The sequence below is a fragment of the Rhagoletis pomonella genome, unplaced genomic scaffold, assembly GCF_013731165.1.
Source record: "Rhagoletis pomonella isolate Grant_MI unplaced genomic scaffold, Rhpom_1.0 Rhpom_scaffold_00007, whole genome shotgun sequence".
Taxonomy (NCBI): domain Eukaryota; kingdom Metazoa; phylum Arthropoda; class Insecta; order Diptera; family Tephritidae; genus Rhagoletis; species Rhagoletis pomonella.
In genome coordinates this window covers 30,686,198-30,706,385 of record NW_023458561.1, presented here as the reverse complement: position 1 = coordinate 30,706,385, position 20,188 = coordinate 30,686,198, and the positions used below count along the sequence as shown (strand labels likewise).

The 20,188-nt window shown below is 33.3% G+C and overlaps 1 protein-coding gene across 8 annotated transcripts in view; it reads left to right on the top strand.

Moving 5' to 3' along the window:
- LOC118742578 (trichohyalin) overlaps positions 1-20,188 on the top strand; it is a 141,936-nt gene that overhangs the window by 90,874 nt on the left and 30,874 nt on the right. For 3 of the 8 annotated variants that reach the window (XM_036474755.1, XM_036474750.1, XM_036474749.1), the window contains exon 1: positions 9,589-11,250. The exons of the other annotated variants lie outside the window; for them this stretch is intronic. In XM_036474755.1, the coding sequence (XP_036330648.1) occupies positions 9,667-11,250 (1,584 nt within the window). In that variant the 5' untranslated portion in view covers positions 9,589-9,666. Of the gene's footprint in view, positions 1-9,588; positions 11,251-20,188 lie in introns of those variants that run through there. 8 annotated transcript variants of the gene reach the window in all.

The window sequence follows — 20,188 nt, the reverse complement described above, 5'->3', positions numbered from 1 at the left end:
ACCGCGAATACTTCCAGACGTATTCAGTATGAAAAATTCCGTTTGTATTGGAGGTGCCACATCCCTTTGTTTAATCGAGTTTAAAGCTACCCTATCTTTTAAGTTAGGCGAAATGGCAGCAGCATGCGAAATTTCATTGAGATCGGTTAAAGCGTGAAATCGTAACAAATAGACCTTTCGCATTTATATGAGTAAGGATTATCCAGTACTTATCATTAAAATAATTTGTATAGGTGAGCATTTTTTACACAGACCCAAATACACAAACATAAAATATTACACCAGGGATTATGAATTATTTTTTACCTTTGATTGGTTGTGCTCTACGATAGCCAATATTAATTAAAAAATTACGCACTGATCACGCGTTTTCTCAAGATTTTTCAGCTGTGATAAGTAGTACATTGTCACTTAACCTAGGATTCTTCTTCTGAAGAATTGAAGAAATAAATTTTATACCCATAAACGTAAAATAAGTACCGCTCAACGGTACTTACAGTTGTAAGTAGCCTTTCTTTCTCGCATTTGGTATCTAGCACATTTGTTTGATACCAGTTATTTTATTCCTCAGAACCTACAAATAAATGTCTGGAAATCCCGAGATTTAGGTCTGACCGCTCAAGAAGTTATACCTTATTAAAAAGTAGACTTTGTGCGAGTTGCACTTGACGTTTCCTGATTTTCTCGATTTTAGCAAGTAAACTGGTCATTTAAACCGTTCGTTTTGTTATGAATAACTATTTATTGATATTTACATATATAAATAGTATTAACGAAGATACAGAAACCGCGTTTAGCAGCACAGCTGCTTTGTGGGGGCAACAATATGCCAGTACGCAAAATGTCCCCATCTCAAAAGATTCCCCCATACATATTGTATGTTCCGCTATCCTGCACGTGGGCTCCGCAGATCAATTAGTATTTCCCCATTCGATTAAGTTATTTACCAGCCAGAACTTGCAAGAAGATAGCGGAATTCCCGAATTACCAGCGGTACTGATTGCAGACAGAAAGCTATCTTTCCTTGCTAGTTTAACTGCAACAGACTTGCCCGGGATACCTTTTTGTGGCCTAGCAACCATACAACATGAGTGACGTAACTCCTTGTCAGCTTATTTAGAGAACGTCTACATTCCATGACAATATTTTACAATTAATTTGATGTCTGCCGGGTTATCAGAAAATATAGTTAAGCCATCTTGCAGCTTCGTTGATTGCTGGATGTAAAACTAAATGTACTTACTACATGTTTCTTATGACATCAGTAGCACAAAAGATATTCTTCTCGGAGTTACATAATGTATGGTCCGGCTGCGCCACACGTAGAAGTTTATATGCTATATATCTGTGGTGCTCAACAAACTCATCTTACTGAGCCAAGTAAAACAACGTCAATAAAAATGACAATAGCATCGCTCTCGGATAAGAAAAAAATACTTCGATCCAAAACTATTTACTTTGATACCAAAACTACAGCTGAGCAAAATAGAGCCGATGTTAAACAGCATTTAATGAATGGCGACCGATTTTTGTCCCTTTCGTTTTTACTGAGTCAACGCTTTCTGTGATCATTTGGTTTGTTGGTTTTACTTCCAAATGTTCTGTGTTTGTTGTGAGCCAAAATGTGCCAAGTGAGCTGCTATAAGTTATAGCGTAGGTGCCCACCACTGTTCATAGCCTGACACACCAGAGTTAATTTGAACTAAAAATTAAGCTTGGAAAGCCTTATTGCACAAAGCTCCACGCGTCATATTCAACTTGTTTGGAAATCCAGATTGTTGATAGATAGTTGCATTGGCCTGTTATCCACCGTACCCGCCGCTGGAATTAACCCTGACTTAAAAAACATAGTCCTTTTTCTGATTATCGTCGGCAGAGGCTAAAGTTTTAGATTAGATTTCCCCCTTTTAGTCGATAGGCAATGGTATGCAAAGCTCCCCCTTATTGTAAAAAATGGACGGGCTAATGGCAACCGTTGGGTTTAATGTTGCTATAGTGGCTCTAAATATTTGCCTTATTAATGCTTTTAGTTCAATTAACTAAGATTCCTGAGAAAAATGTCCATCCAAATCGATTCATAATAAATTGAAATATCCACAAAGTATGTACGACTAGCATTTAGTTATATTAGTCAAGTTTTTAGTTTAGCTTAAGTATGTTTTTTGTGTGTTTTGTTTTGCTTTTTCTTTAGAAAAACTTGTGTGTTTTTTAGACATAGACAACCTTTACAGTTCTTAATTAGCAATGCTTTTCCACTTAAACGCTTGGCTGTAATTAAGTTTGTTCTAATTTTTATAACACATTCGCTTTGTTCTATTTGTTCTAACTACCTTAAAAATTTCATAGGTTGTTAATGCATTGTTGCCTTTTGAAATTTTTAAATATTCACAAGTTTTCTACAAAATCTTTTTTACTTATTTACATAATCAAAAAGTAATATTGTGTTAAATATATAAAAAGCAGATCAATGAACGAACAGTTTTTAGTGTTTAATTAGCAAAGATCTAACGAAACAATAGCTACAAAAACACAATAACAAAACAGTCTACTACTTACTAACGAACTTAAACCCAAACCAAACATATCAAATGAAGATAAACTGCAGTACATATTTAAATATTTCAAAAGCACTGAAAAAAAATACCAACAACAATTATCCACTTCAACAATTGATAGTAATTTGATAATTAAACGAAGCATTTAGTAGTGACAAAAAAAAATAAATAAAAAGTAAAATAAAAATACGAAAGCAGAATTAATAGTTAGTTGAACGAACGAACGAACGAACGAAATGAATAATTCTTTTGTCATTTTATTGCCAAAAGATAGATTTTTCACGAAACTTATCGATGGTTAATGGCTCCAATTAATTGGCTCTGTGTAAACGGCGTATTGCACTATGCAATGCGGCGACACAATTTTTTTCGTAAAATATTCGTAATTGTTTACATATTATTATTATTATTTTTTTTTACTCTTGTTCTAACGTGATGTGCGAAGGAGGAAAATAAAATGAAAAGCAAAAAAAAAATAAAAATAAACAATAAACTAAAAACAAAAACACTGAAAACGCAGCAGAGTAATTGCATAAAGGAAAAGTAAATATATAGAAACAAAGACAAATCAAACGAACAAAGTTAACTTTTGTTTTAAAAACTTTTAGCGAACAAATTTAATTTTCACGGAAATGAATTGAAGTGATTTTTGATACGAATTGAAAATGAAGAATAAAAGTAAATTTTTGGACTTATGTACGAGTCACATTAGCACATATGTACATTGAAAAATAATAGCCTATTTCCACCGAAAGCTTAATTGCAGTAAAGTACGCTGTTAGGTTTAATTCATGTTAAGTGTTTAAGGAGGTAACTCAAATATATTATTTTGCGGTTTAATTTTGAGGCCTGTTTTATTTTCGAAATATAGGAATATCTACTTCCGGATATATCAGCAATTTAAGTTGAAAATGATTTTTTATTTTCTGTTAATTTTCATATAAAATTCAAAAAATTACAATCATTTTTCACTTAAATTGCTTTCGTTAAATTTGCTGTTAGAGCCCGGTTGTTTATACAAAAGTATTGCTGAAATTAAAATTCTGTATTTTTTTATTGACAATTGTATTCGTGGTTAACCAAATAAATAAAAAAAAAAATACAAGAAAATTTAAATACAAAATTATTAATTAAAATTCATTATTCTACGTCAACAGTTGAAAGCGCCTGAAAGTGGCTTAAAAATAGATTTATACAGAGGTCATATTAAGCTCTTAATGCGCATTTAATGGTTTTGAACTTTGATTCCTAAGCAGTGTTCATGTTGCCGCATTTAATAAAGGTATCTTTACAAATAATGACGGACAACTATCTTTTATTATAAATAATCCGGCCGTTTGTTTTAGGCCTTGAATACGTCTCTAAGGGCCCTATTTCGTGACAAACTTCTTTGTTAAGAAATAATGTATTTCGGGTTTCTTTTCTGCCTATGTTTTCCTTGAAATCTACGCCTCATTTGGCCTCACGTGGCGCAGGAGGATCAGGATAAAACTCGATTTTTTTTGTCGAATTCATCAAAATATGAACTCCAGGAGTAGCTCCTTGATCGTAGCTTGTAACAAATTGCCCTGGTGTATTGAAATTCAGGAGTGGGAAACATCTGCCTAGAACGTGGATATGGTTCTCACAACATACAGCTCCTTTTCGCATGTGTTTCCTACCTCCAAATGAAAAAAATAGCTCATTTCTTTTCAGGTATTTGGGCTAAAGGTGGGTAACTCAACGCCGAGTTGAGTTAGTGCGCTGACTCCCACTCAGCTAGCATCTTTTCCTCTAAATGCGCATTAGGAATCAGTACGAACATAATTAGGGGATTCACAAGACGTGTTAACTGTCGTAAAATCTTAAGTTCAACCTTTTTTAAGTAAAATAACGGTAAAAATGTTTTTAGTGGGAGCTAATTGTATAGTTTATATCAGTTTAAAAACATTTCGGTGTAGTTAGAAATCCTCTAAAACCATTTTAATCATTATTTTACATAAAAAAATTGTAAGCTTAAAATTTTACGACACTTAACACGTCTTGTGAATCCCCTAAGTATTAAGGAAAAATAATAAGGACATTTTCTACTTTATATACAATTTTGTATTGATGTTATCCGTAAACTGCAATCAAGACTATGTGAAAATAGGCTATAAGTTTTTTTTTTTGTAATTTTCAATCAATCATTCTTTAAATTTTTCAATACGGTAATTGACAATGTTTACAATATGCTTTTGTAATAGTTTTTGCTGAATGAATAAATATTTTATACTTGATAAATGTATGCGCCGTTAATCTCTCTCACTCACTCTCTCTCTCTCTGTTTGAATATACTTGAATTTTTTCACTTAAGCTATATTTGGTATTTGAAATACTACCACAACATGCAACACTGTTACCAAACGTATTTACTTCAAATAAGAGCTAGCGTTAAATATTAATTATTTATATAGGAAAATAAAAACTGATGTGTGCGGTAAAACAACTCAATGGAACGATAAAATGATAAAATAGTTAACAGTAATTTCTTGTAGCGCGTGTTGATGCAGCAAATAAATCAATGGAATTTTCCAAAATTCAGAGTATACATATATCACTTCCAGATTTGAACTACCGATATATGTTTTCAACTTAACTAATACTACAAGTATATATAATTGAAAAATATATATATTACTTTTTGGTTTTGTATATATATATATATATATAAATATATAACTTATTACATATGAATATATATAACTCTATATATTTACATAATTAACAAATTTGTTGATACACACAAAGTGGAACCAAATGCAAATTCAATTTTAGGAACAAGAAAATTTTTAGATTTCCAAAAGCTTAAATATGTAATTCAAAAGCAAGTTAAACACACAATTGCTCCTAAAACAAGCAGGATAGCAAGCAAGCAAGCAAGTAAATAAGCAGCTGAATAGCACCCAAAGTATAATAAAAAACGGAATTGATTAAAGTAGTTTACGCCAGTCAGCCACCCACCCATTCGGCAGCTAGAAAAGCCGGCTAGTCGTCGTGCAATCAAACAATTAAATATGTAAATAAGCCACAAATCAAGCAAAAACAAAAAACTAGTCAATCAATCGATCAATCGCACAACTTAGCCACCCACACCACTGTCACATATGGTCACTATTTATTCAGTTACGCAACTCGCCAATAGACACAGATGCACCCCTGGAAAGGGTCACAACCAGCATTAACTAGCATTGCGTTGTCTTATAGCTCTGTTGAATAATGAATGAACCGTTTGAATGTTGCATTTTCTACAGAAATGAAAATCTCATTTTCGTTAAAGAAAAAATTCTCCTCATCGAATTTAAGCGAAAAAGCCCACTGTAAACAACAATTAGGCAACAAACGGCACACAAACTCAAACGCACAAAAACACAAAAAAAACACACACACACATTTGGTCAGCCATCAATTATAAAATGGCGGAAATATTTTTTCATAAGCATTTCTCATACACTCTAAAAAATTTAAATAAATTCATGTAACTCAATGAATTTTGGAACAAATATAATATCTAATCACCCGCATATAATCTTACACTTGCTTGTGGTTGCCACCAAATGTTAATTTGCTCTCTCTTTCTCTTCTGTTGTCTTCATAAATGTTGTGTTAAATATTTTACTTTTATTGGCTCTATGTCTCTGGCTGTTACTGTCGCTGTCTGTCTTCATTCAATTTTTGTGTTTACTTTCACGCACACTCTCTCTTTCTCTCTTTTAACGCTCTATATAAAAATTCTTTAAAAATGTTTTCCACTTAATTTTTCCATGTGTATTTTACTGATACTAACAGTAAAGAGAACACACACGTACCTACATATATTTTTGCACGTTCATCTTAAATGCATTTAAACTATGATAATTTAATGAGTTTTCTTTTTTTCGAAACAAAGAAAATTTTTTATTAAAATAATTCAAAGTCAAAGTCTGTGCGCATCACAATCTTAAAGCGCGGTGACGGGGCGGCGGTGAAACGCATGGATTTTTATACCAAATATTTGAAGGAAATCGAAAATAGTCACGACAGGTTTTTCTTTACTCATTGTCACATGCCACATGCCGCACAAAATCATTAATCATGCATTTATTGGCACTCTCGACACACGCACACATACTCTTTCATACATACATACGTACACAAGTACACCACGCCATTCATGCAGTTCTGAGACACAACACACAATTTCAAAGACTCTTAAGTACCGAGTTTTTTACCAAAGCACTTTAGCCTAAGGGGCCCTGTGCACAACACCAGCATGCTGTCACAATCGAGTAATTGCGCCAACGAGCTTCAAGCATTACAACACACCAACATGGTGGTTCAAAACTCATTTCTTAAAAAATATGGTGCAGAACAAGTTCCCTTAAAATAGACCCGAACCTACCAAACTTTTCACAGACATTTGTATTTAAGTAGTGCCTCAAACTACATTCCGTGTCTTTAAGCACGATGAGGATTACAAAACGCATGACCTAAGGTACTATCTGCATAATGCGAATGGGCGAGAAAGGAGGGTAAAACCGTTTGGGTTATTATTATTATTATTATAAATCTTTAAGAGAAGAATACCATGGACTAATCCCGGACGAGGAAAGAGCACAGTACATCCACTAAAACGCAGTCCTTCCTATTTGTCAAAGGACAAGATGATGCCAAACTGATCAAAAACAACCTGTCTCATAAAGGGGCTATATGGGGACTTTTCTAAGCAATTTAGTAGCTTTCGGGTATAATTCCTGAAATACCAGTTAGGTATTATTGGAAAAATCGGAAGTGCCATTGCCTATAAATCAATTGGCGTACACGGCATATAAACGTTGTTTTCGACACTCTAACTTTACGTAAATTCATACGTTAGCTCGTTCACGGGTAGACTAGGGAGAAATCATTAAGAAAATTGGAGTTCAAGGCACTAACAAACAATTAAAAACAAGAAACTACAGGCCTCACCCCAAGAATTCGCCAGTTTTTGGAGTGATTTCTTAGAATTTTTACAGTGCAGGCACATCATTTAAGCGGTAGTAGGCATTCGCTTGCCACGTGGGCAAAGCTCTTTGAAGCTTTCTATACTAAATCTATACAAAGCTTAAAAGAGCTTTGCCCGCGGGCAAACCGCTACTCAAAACCGATTTCAAGCTTCAAAAGAGCTGATTTAAATGGGAAAAAGCCCCAAATCTAAGTATCTTTAACCATCATATATGGATAAGTCCATATTTTTATTTCTTATGTGACGAAAATCTACTAAAATTATTTTAAACGTACCAACCTACCAAGTAAAAAAGAAATCTACTTACTTTGGTAGAAAAAGCGCACGCATGGCAATGGTAACTCTTTCGCTAATATCGTTCAAAAGATTGCACTCAAAATATAAATTATCTTTTGCTCAAAAGTCACTTAATGTTTATTGTGTAAAAACTTCCATTGAAAAAAAGTTCTTGTACCACAACTTGACTAGCCCAGCATGTTGGTACTGTATATGGGACCCTTAAGCTACTTCCGCTCTCACACACACAAAAATTCCGAGCGTAGCTGCTCTCCCACACAGTGTTTATGCGAAAAATTCGTACAGCTGTACAATAGTAGCACAATTTACGCTTCACAAATGAAAACTTTAGGTGCCTTCTTAAATTTTAAAGTTTCTTTTTTTTTACTTTTTTTTTTTTTTTTGTTTTTGAAGATCTACACTTACTTACTCACAACAATATGTAGCCACACTTTGCAGAGAGGCTTGCCAAATAAAACCAATTACCTTAAATCGAACCAACTTAAAAACAATTTTGTATGTAAAATAAATTTTATGAATCACAATCCTTCTCAAGTCCTTTTCAATTCCCTCCACTTCAATGCCTTTAAGTGTATATAAAATACTTAAAAGCTTTTAAACCAAATTATTACAAAACATTATTGTAAATTAAGCAAAATACTTTAAATTAGTTTTTACTTAAAATTAGTATTCGTATTTTAGCTGAAACTCACGTGATATTTCGAAATTTCGTAAACTACCAAAATATCGATTAAAAAAAACAAATTGTAAATAACAAAAAAAAAATACGCAAGCAGCCAGACTGTTAAGAACAACAATTGATAAAACTGATTTGTCAATCAGCTGAATTGAACGGAAAATAATTTATATATTTTTTTATGCAAGTATACCAGTTGCAATTATTTTGCGCATAAACAACAAAATTTCTTAAACAACTATTCGTCTTTTTATATAAAAAAAAACTAATTAAGCAAAAAAAACAAAAAGTATTAAGAAAAAAGTTAATGGGGCCAATAGTCCGTAAGTGTTCGCTCAAAATCTGAAATTTTGGTGATGAATATGATGAAAAGAGAGACCGAAAAAACAAACAAATAAAAACAATTAAGGAAAACCAAAAGCATAGCACTAAAGTTTATTAAACGTTAACAGTACCATAACCTTATCAGTACCAGTACCAGTACCAGTACAAGTACAAGTACCAGACAATTATTTAGTATGCAGTTGAATACATTTAATATTTTATTAATTTAGTGTGCAAGTACTTGACAAATATGTTATATGTAGTTATGATTTTGTTTGGCGCAAGTGTTTGTTCGGTATGCGAAAATTTCAACACATAAATACATACTACATACTTTTAGCAACTACTGTGTGTTTAAGTGTGAGTTAAAGATTCATGTCAACGCCTATGGCGGTAAAAAGAAATCAAAAACGCCATAAGCGTTTAGTTTAAATGGTGAATGAAGCGTAGCCAAATCCAAAAGGATACCAAAACCTTTTCAACTACAAAATTAAAAAAATAAATAAATCATTTCAGCTGAACTCGCTCACTTTGTCTGAATAAACAGACAAGCCAATAGCCGAAAGCGAGTGTAAGGCCAACCAAAATTGCAAGCAGAAAAACGCTATTCTTCTTCTGCCACTTCTTCTTCTTATTGATCTACTCCTCCTCCTCCACAACCAACAAAACAAATGCAATCAAGCCAAGCAAACTACCACCTAACAACAAAAAACAAGCAAATAATATCAAACCAACCAAACACCCTAACAAACAAAAAATAAACAAACAAACCAAATACCCAAGCAAAAACTCTTTCAAATCGCCCATTTCAGATGTACGGCGCATACGGCCCGACGATCGGAAGTCCGCCGCTACCGGACATTATTGGCCAATATTACGCGCCTGGCGGCGGTTACGGTCTCGGTATTGGTGCGGTGCCACCACCACCCCCCAGCGCCTACGACATGTTCGGCCCCACCGGCTCGTCCAGTTACCTATACGATCCCACAGCGACGGTCGGCGCAGCCGGCTACTACGCTCAACATCCATCGCCGATACGTCGTCGCCGTTACAGCATTGCTGGTCTACCATCAGCATCGATGATGAACGACTACTATGGCCTCTATCAGCCACAAATGCATCAGTCCTCCTCTTCGAATATAGTCAATCTCTTAAATGAGGCACACAAATCCATTTCGCGCTCCTCCCAGATACTTAACCAACATGCGCGCATGCAACAGGCCACCCAACCGGTTACACCGCTCTCCAGCTATCCCGGCCGCATCATCTCCAGCTATCCCACATTACATCCGGGCGATACATCGCCGCCATATCTCAACGACAACCTCATGCAGATGTCGGCGAGCTTCTCATCCCAACCGAATATGTACTTCCAGCCGTATGCACCGTCTTCGGCGGCCACAGCGGCAGCAGCCCAACAGCAATCGGCGGCAGCAGCGGCGGCGGCGGCTGCGGCCTCAGCAATGGCAGCACAACAAGCGGCCACCGGTGGTCACTTGGGCGGCGGACGGCTATTGCGGCCCGCCTACTCAGTGTCAAATTTAAATTACTTGAACTATCCGAGCAAATACACTTCAGGTGGTGTTAGTGGTATTGGTGGTAGTAGTAGTTATGCGAATCCATTCTCTCAGTCCATATTCAGTCAAAGCGACATGCCATATAGCATGAATACGTTGCTGCAGCAGCGCAGTCTAATGCCCTCGCTGCACGCCTCCAATCCGGCAATATCGCAATACTATCAGCAGCCACAGGCAGCAACGCATCCGCATCCGTTAGCCTACAATTTGCAACAGCAATTTGCAGGCACACAACATTATGCACACCAGCTGCCGCCGCCCGGCGCCCAGCACCCGTCGGCGCACATCCACCACTCGGTGCAGCAGCAGCTGAATCCGTTGCATCAGTACCACGTGCACCAGCAGCAGCATCACATGCAAACGCATCCGTTGGCGGCGTTGCGCGAAACGAGTGGTCCATTTGCGGCAACACTCACCAGCAGCGCGCTAGACGATGCGGGGCTGACTGGGCGCGGCGGACTAAGTGCAGGCGGTGGCGTTGGTGGCGTTGGCGGCGTGACAAGTGGGGCGGCGGGCATGGCAGCAGCAGCAGCAGCGGCAGCGGCATATGATAGCATACATACTGCGCCGTCGTCATATCATCACCAACTTCACCAACAACAACAACAACTGCACCAGCAACAACAAGCACAAACGCATCAACATCACCTCAGCCATTTGGCCAGCCAGCAGCATCTCAGCCACCATCATCATCCCACAACATCAGCCTCATTAAGCCATCATACAAGCACACCATACCATCATCACCATCATCATATGTCGCCATATTCGAAAATAGATTTAGACTATCCGAAACTGCCACCCGAGCATAAACGACAAGTAAGTTTTAAATTTGACGTAGATACGCTATCATTAGACTCCTAAGGTTAAGTTACAAAACCAAAAAAAAAAACAAAAAAAAAACAACAACAACATCAACTAGTTACTGCAATGTACAGCAATGGGCACAACAACAACAACAACAGCAGCAGCTGATATGAAAACTAAGTGCGTGCTGTACTTTATTGCATAGAACAAGCGCAAGCGGATGAGTGTGAAATTGAGCCGAAAAAAAATAGTAGATTGATTGATGCAATATAAAACGCGAAATTGAAATTAGAGGATTAATTAGTTAACGAACTGGAAGAAACATAAACAAAATTATGCAAAATCAAAATTAACAAAGTAATTTTAGAAAACAAAGCAATTGGCTGCAAGCAAAATTCTTAGATTGGCAAGAATTGAAATTTCCGCAGCACTCAAGCAAAGCAAAAGAAACAAACTTACTAGCAAGTTTAAAATTAATAATAAATAAATTAGTGAAAAACGATTAGGCCTGGGGAAAAATGAAAACAGTGCAATCAGAGTGCGACATGAGACGAGCTGCTTGCATTTACGCTGTTCCTTTACTTACATACATACATGCATATACATATACCCGTAGTTCTTCATCAACAGCAATTGGAGTGAGACCAAGCGACCCCTGCGACACTGAGACGCTGCGAACGAGCGGCGCTTAAACGCGCGAAATGTTAGACGAATTTGGTGCACCCGAACAGCCACAAATAATTGGTAAATGATTGATTATGACCCGACATTGCACGAAATGAAGTGAACTGTTTTTTGTTAGCGTCGAGTGCTGTATATTGGAGGCGATCGAATGTTCGCAATTTTTATTTAGATTAGGGTCCTGCAGTAAGGATACACATGTACATATATGAAAAGAGACCAAGTCCCTCACCCCCTCTACACATACTTATACCCCCTACTAACTACATACATACATACATAACTAACTAATACCCAGTTTGTTTAGTTAATTTGTGTACTGAGTCCGTACTACAACTACAGCTGTAATGCAACAACATGCGACTAACATCACAGGAGTACGTATATTGCTCGTATACTCCGTACATAGGTACATACATACATAGTACTTCGATATGTACATATCTATGTATAAAGCGTACTACGAAATTGCTGAAGAATATTAAGCATAATGTTTTCACATATCATGCGCATACTCTATACATACATACATACATACTTACTTACTCGTAATTACATGGTATCTAGATTATCGTAAAAATGTAACAAAAGCGTGGAGAAAAAATTTCCAATATCTAGCAAGATACAACGAGTATTAAGCTGAGAAATCAGCGCATTAAAAGCAACTACAAAGCAGTTATATCGAAAATAACTACACATGCAATATATATGTTCCGATGCATATATGTACATGAGCGTTATCTTGTTGCCATATAAACAAATGCTTTTACATACTTATACACACATATACAATATAATACTTAATATAATACATAAATATACATATACCTAAATACATACATGCATACATAGCCTGTCGTATACTCATCATACTCGTAAAAATGGTGCTAATGAAGGCATTTAGTCGTAATGACAAACGCGAAATAGTCAAATACTTATTTAGTGAAATGAATAGCTAAAGGTAATCAACATTTATACACACATACAAGAATATGTAGGTGTACATAAATACGTAATAAATGGAATATACAGATGCGACATATGTACTTACATACTTCAACAAAATGCCAATTTACTCGTAAATCTTAAATGTGTAGCTAGACAACTATATACATAGGTATGTATGTAGGTGGGAACCTAATAATATATTGAACAATGGTTAGGAGCAGGTGATTACTCCAAATTGTTTTCTTTGACTACGTACTTTATTCTCAATGCGCTACGCAGTTACGTTCAACAAAAAATTAATAGAGTTTCATATTCGAACACAGTAAAGTTAAATATTTACAATTAAACTGCCTGAGCTGTAATGCATGCCGTACAAGTGCAGTTTGATAAGTCAGTGACCTGTTTCCTTTACATTAACTTTAAATGCAACATGCTCCTCTTAACCTCTATCTGTTAGTAGCAAAGATCGTACAGAGTATGAATTTTATAATAAAACCCAAAAAATGTATTTTTATTTTATTGAGCAAGTCACATGTATCTCTTATCTGTTATTTTTCGCCTTTCTTTTTTATGTGGGCATCCAAAAAAAAAAGAACACGTAAAAATAAGTGCGCATTTGAAACAGAAATTTCCTGAAAAACCACTTCTCGAAAAATCCCAATCAGTTCTGAAAAAATCCCTAAAAGTTTCGAGAATGCCCCAAAAAGTCTTTAAGAAGTCCCGAAAAAATTCTACGAGACACCCGGAACACTGAAACACGAAGTATCTCGAAAATTTCCAAAAAAATCTGAGCGTCCTCGAAAAAACATAAAACTTTTATTGAAAATGCCTCACAAATACAAAATAAAAAATAATCAGTTCTCTTGTTTAAAATAGTAACAACGAAATTCTGGCTAAGATAACTGAAAGTCTTTTGTGAGCCAACTGAAAGATAGTAGGTAAGATAGTTTGAAATATTTTCTTTATTCTGGCAAAAAAGTCTTACAAAAAAGCTTGCTTGTCAGCTTTCATGGTGAAAACCTCCTTTGACAGAAAGCAATTGTATATCATTTTGTTTACGCTGCTCCAACAGTAGTTAGCAATGGTCGAGTGAGTTTCGAGTCTTCGGGCAGCGGATTTTATTTCCCTTTTTAATTGTGTTTTTTTTTAATTACTCAAAATTTTTTTATTTTATTATTTGAAAAGGAAAAATAAATCAACTTTTTTATTTATTTCATTTACATGCATTTTTTATTTCATTTATTTCTTAGAAATACATTTTGTTTTTTTACTTATTTTCTTTTTTAATTTAATTTTCTTTTTATTTGTAGATTATGTTATTTTAAAGCGCAAAATATATTTTCAATTTCATAAAATTTTTGGAAACTTTTTTTATATTTTTATTTTTTTCTTCTTTTAATTATTAAATTTTGTTGTTTAAAAAGAAGCCTTTGTTAAACCTTTAGTTTTTAGAAACGTATGTTATTATTTTTTTCTTTTCTTTCTTTTTTTGATTTAATTTTAATTTGTTTATTTTTGGATTTTTTTTATATAAGTCTCTTTTAGTTTTTATATATTGCATATACATATCTTAAATTCAATAAAAATAATTTTTAATATTTTTAGGAACTTTTTATTATTATTTTTTATTTTTTTGACTTACTTCTGTTTTAATGTAATTTTCATTTTATTTAAGATTATATGATTATATTTAAAAAGAAATATATTACATTTAACGTTTAGAAACTTATTTGTCTTTTTTTTCGAAATTATTTTTTTCTATCTAATTGAATTTTCTTTAATTTTTATTTAAATTATTTTTATTTTCTGAATTCAAGTTTCTTCAAATTTTTAGTTTTTATTGTTTTAAATATAAAAACATATATTTTCTTAATTTCGTTTAATTTTTAGAAAATTTGTTGCTAAAAGACAAACAGAATAACGCTAAAAACTCCTCGTTAACAGGCCTTTCAAATAGTTTCTCGAAAGACAGAAAAGGGCTGTCAAAATAGTTGCCACATTTAAAAACTGTCTTTGTATATATCTAGACTTATTCCTTTTTAATTTCAAAATCTTAAGAAAATGTATTTAAAACAGTCATGACCACAATATATCCTACTGGAAAAGCGTTTTACGGCTTTGTATTAAGTTTAATGCCAGCAGATCCCACGTACTTCGTCCGCCCTCAACATGTTCACAAACTACGGTAACTTCATCAATTGTGGGGCATTAAATCGACGTCCATAACTTCCAGTGGCACGTTTACACGCTCGGATGATGATCTTATGGTCGTTAGAAGGCATATGTTCCAATGACGTCTGGAATAATGTTGCGTTCGCGAAGAAGTTTTTGAAATTTTCTAGTGAGCAATGCTCAGAGTCCGCAATGATATTTGAAGAGATTTGTACTGATTTATTTTGGAACAAATTTCTCACGCCTCTTGTCAAATTTGGTTTGGAGACAAACCGGTTTTGCGTTATGCCAACTTCAGCATAATTTTTGGTTTTCTTTTTACTCCGCATTCACTGGCGATATCAATGTATCGTTGGTGTCACGGTCAAAATTGCTAAATATCGTTGTTCGATATTACCTTAGATTTCGAATCAATATATTTGTGAGTTATAACAAAACCATTCAGAGGCCATATGACGCCTGCAAACATTATAATTTTTAAATTCAAAACATAAACACAGAAACATTTAGTCATTCCTAATCTCAAACCACAAAATTTGTTTTGATTTAAAATCGCTTGCAAGCGCCCGGAAAAGTCATAACCGACGAATTGAGGGAATTATTTTACCTTGTAATGTTTTTATCAAGGCGAATTCATACAAGGCGATAGCGGCAGCACAAGAACAAAAAACTACACCAGCAAATTATATTCGTGATGAAAATCCGAACACAAAACATTTACAACAAACACATCATTTTGCCAATCCGTACTATTCGCTGTGAAATCAGCTGGTCTGGTAACACCACCTTGTATGAATGCGTCTGTTTTTATCATGTTTGTGAGCAAAGGGTTCCTTGTGAGACCCTCACTTATTTACGGTCCCGAAAAAGTCCTGAACTGGTGGCGAACTAGACCCGAAAAGTTCCCGCACTAGTTCCTTCTTGCCTTACGGCTGCCCGTTAATGCAAATTTTGGCCACTCCCCTATGCAACGAACAATTTTGGAAAAGTTATATTTCCGTTTTGCAATTTTCTTAGCAAATACTACTACAAACACTTGCAAAGGCACAAAAAAGGCAGGCTGTTTCTAATGAAAAATTATAAATTAAATGGTTAACGCAAATTCCACCGATGCTGTGAGCAATGATGTTAACGCATACAAAAATATTTGTTTTGAATACTTATAGTATGTAGTAGTTTCCTGATATTTGAATTGATTTCAAATCAAAAATATGCATGAGGTGTTTCAGTTGGTATTTTTTTTTTTTATATTTAATTTTCTCCATCTTAAGCCATTCAACTCTACATATAAATGAATCATTTGAGCTCATAAATATTTAGCGCACCGTGAAATCGAGCGTAGTCAATTCTACTCAATATAATTCTCCCGACACATGATTTGGTTTTAGCTAACAAATTATTTGTTGAAAAAAAAAATATTTACATGTATAAACACTATCTGAAAAAAATCAGTTCTGTGGCGTATGCGCATGATTTTTGAAAGCTTTGGCGTTATCGTATTTTAACCATTTATAACTTAATTAGATGGTATATAAATGTTCCCAATTACGGTTATCTTCAGTAGTATAGCTACAGGCGTACAAGCAAACATAATTACCTAAGAATATATTTTAATTTAAAGGCTAAAAAGAGCAAAGAAAACAGGAGTAAAACACCAATTGAATGTGCCATGCCATTTTAGTGTATTACAAACACACATATGAATATATATACAGACATAAATACGTGTATACATAGTCGAAGAAAATAGGGGAATGCTTAGAAAAACTTAACTATTATACTTATGAAACTTATTTACTTAATTAATTGCTTATTCAAAAAGTATCTACAAATGTATATGAAATTAAAAATTAAGTACTTGTATTAAAAGCATAGATTTCTGCTAAAAAAAAAAACAAACAATTTTTAAGAAAATTAATAATTTTCTTATTATACAATAATAACAAATTTTTTCGAGTTGTCAACTTACAAGTCCACCAGCAAATATTACTTTTACTTAGTTATATATATATTGAAGTGACAGAGAAAGGGAAAATATGTATGTTTTATTATGAAGTAGAAAAGAAAATAAGAAATTGCGTGGTTGAATTGTAGTAGTTGCAGAGAACTCAGGACAATTTTCACAAAACAAAAGAAGAAGAAAAAACAATATTTAAAGTTATAAATAAATGCATTTAAATTATAATTAAATTATAATTAAGTGTTTGCTAATAAATAACTGTGTCCGACTGCGCGCCTCAAAAACATCAGAATAAAATGCTTGTAGAAAACAGGCGAAAATGCAACACTGTAACAGCAAAAGCAAAAAGTAAAACAAAGCAAAGAAAAACAAGTAAGACTGTATATATGAGTAATTATATGTTAAAAAAAAAAAAAACAAACAACAAATTATTATGAAATGTTAAAAAATCTGCGTATTATTCTATTGAAAATTGTTACTTTCGATGTTAAGCTTAAAAATGAATTAAAATTCAAATTACAACGCCAAAATGGTGTTTAACTAACATACATACAGTCAGTCAATTAAGTTTAGGTACAACGAATTTTTTACAATACGGGCAACTATTTTTTAAATATTTTATTTTTCGCTATTTTTTTATAAAAAAAGAATTAATTCTACAACAAAACCCCAAAAATCAATGTTCCAAACCTTGTGCAAAATTAAAGAAAATTCTGCAAAATTTCATTCAAATATTGCACTTTTTATTTACGCTCTCTAGAAAAAAGTTGAGTATGCAGTTTTTTAGCCCATTCAATTGTAGTATAATAACGTGCCAGTATGAGGAAGTATTGATTTTTGGGAAATTGTTTTGTTGAAGGTGTCGCACATTTTTTCCATATGAAAAAATTATCAAACATTATTTTAAATGGAGAAAATGAGCGACACCATCAACAAAAAAAATTGCTAAAATTCAATGGTAAGTCCTAGCTACCTACACTGCACTTTGTTATACTAAAATTTAATGGGCTAAAAAACTGTATACTCAACTTTTTTCTAGAGGGCGTAAATAAAGTGCAATATTTGAATGAAATTTCGCAGAATTTTCTTGAATTTTGCACAAGGTTTGGAACTCTGATTTTTGGGTTTTTTGTTATAGAATTAACCAAATTTTTATAAAAAATTATCTGAAAATAAAATATTTAACAAATAGTTGCCCGTATTGTAAAAAATTCGCTGTACCTAAACTTTATTGACTCACTGTATATGAATGCTAGGGTGTTCCGTCAAATATTAACATAAACATTTTGTGCGGAGCGGCGCTTTATTTTTTTCCACATAAAAACTAAAGACATCCACGAAAGTTTCCAAAACTATAAACAACTTTTTAAGAGCCGCTACCAGAGTTTAAAAAATTAAAAAAAATAAAATCGCAAAAATTTGACTAATTTTTTTACTTGAAATATGAGAAATTTGACATATTATTGCAACTTATTCGTATAAATTCATAATCTCGCTGAATTATAGCAGGTCAAAGTTAAAATTTTGTCAAATTTATGCGATTTAAAAAAAAATATGATTTTTTATGACCCTGGTGAAGACACCTAAACTTTTCACCTTTTTAAATCTAGGTGATATCGTTATTTTGAATTTAGAAAAAAATACAGGGATGCGCCACTATGGTGACATTTTAAGGACCACCCTAATGCATGCGTAGGTATGTATATATTAAATTCCTTTATAGACTTTTTTCTGCAAAATATTAAATACGGAACCAAAATTCTAATAAATTTTAATAATTGCATAATTTAATACAGCTATAAATTACAAGAAAAAATATTTTTAAAAAAAGCTTTTTCCAAAAAAAGATATTAATTAAAAAAAAGTATTTCAAAAAAATTTGTTATTCTTTAAAACGATCGGCGTTTAAAATTTCCATTTAACAACCAGAGGCAAGCTTCCTTTTACAAAAAAAAATCACAAACAAAAAGCATTTACTATGAAAATAAGTTTTTGTGCCCAAAAACAAACAAAAAAATATGCAAATTTAACGTTAAAAAAGTATTCAATTAATAAAAAATATATAATAAAATAAAATTTCCCCAGCTAGAGTGTGATTAGAAATGAAGGTCAATTACAAAAGTAATGTAATGTTGTTCATAGTGCAATGCAAACGTTGAAGAATTTGATGTAAAGATTTTGAAAGAAAAAAAACAAAACAAATAAAAAATTCTAGGTCAACTGAAATATAAATTTGTATAAAGTAGCTAAAGCGAAACTATATGTATGTATGCATGTGTAGAACAGACATGCAAATCTTGTATTGCATAAGCTTGTAATGGTTAGTAATTGATTAAATACATTGAAAAACAAGTACGTATAAAAAATTAAGAATCTGAAAACTGAAATATTTAAGTAACACGTATACTATGGCTGCTTCTTAAGATTATACTTAAAATCTGTTAACCTAATAAATAATATTTACCCCTCAACAATATTTTACTAACAACCTAAAAAGTTTTTCCAATGCAATTTACTAAAACAAATATTTATGTACCCACACACTTTTGCTTTAAGCTTGTGTGCGCATTTAAAGGCTTTATTATTCCAATTGTAACAATTTACTGCCCAAAGTGTTGTATATACCTAAATACTTATTTACTTACATACGTATATAAATCAAAAGCTACAAATGAGTACTCGAATGCAACAAGTACATCATCTGCGCATTCTGTCGAAATACTCAATCAACAACAACAAATAATTTGTATATTATCGAACAACTAAGATAAGAAAAACTTTGTAGTTGTGGGTAGCATATTTTCAGGCGCCTTTTTTTAATTATAAAAAGAAAGAGCATTAACCGGATTATTAAAATTTTTTTAAGACATTTTACTATTTTAGTTTACAGAAAACTATTAGTGAGGTTTTTCCAGAGAATATTTTATATCTCTTTTTTCAGCACTAAATATTAGAAAACTAGGATCACAACGACCCTTCCCATTTTAAACAAGAAAAGACTTGGCCGTGCCAGATCAGTGTTGGTAGAAGCGTCGCGCAATAGAAAGAAAAGCATCGGTTGGGACAAAATTTCGCTGACTACTCAAATCTTCATTGATTTTAACTTTTTTTCTAAATACTCATAGAGTTTTTAACTATAACATGCGACTGCGGTAAATTTGAATTGTTATAACATAACCTAGAAAACTC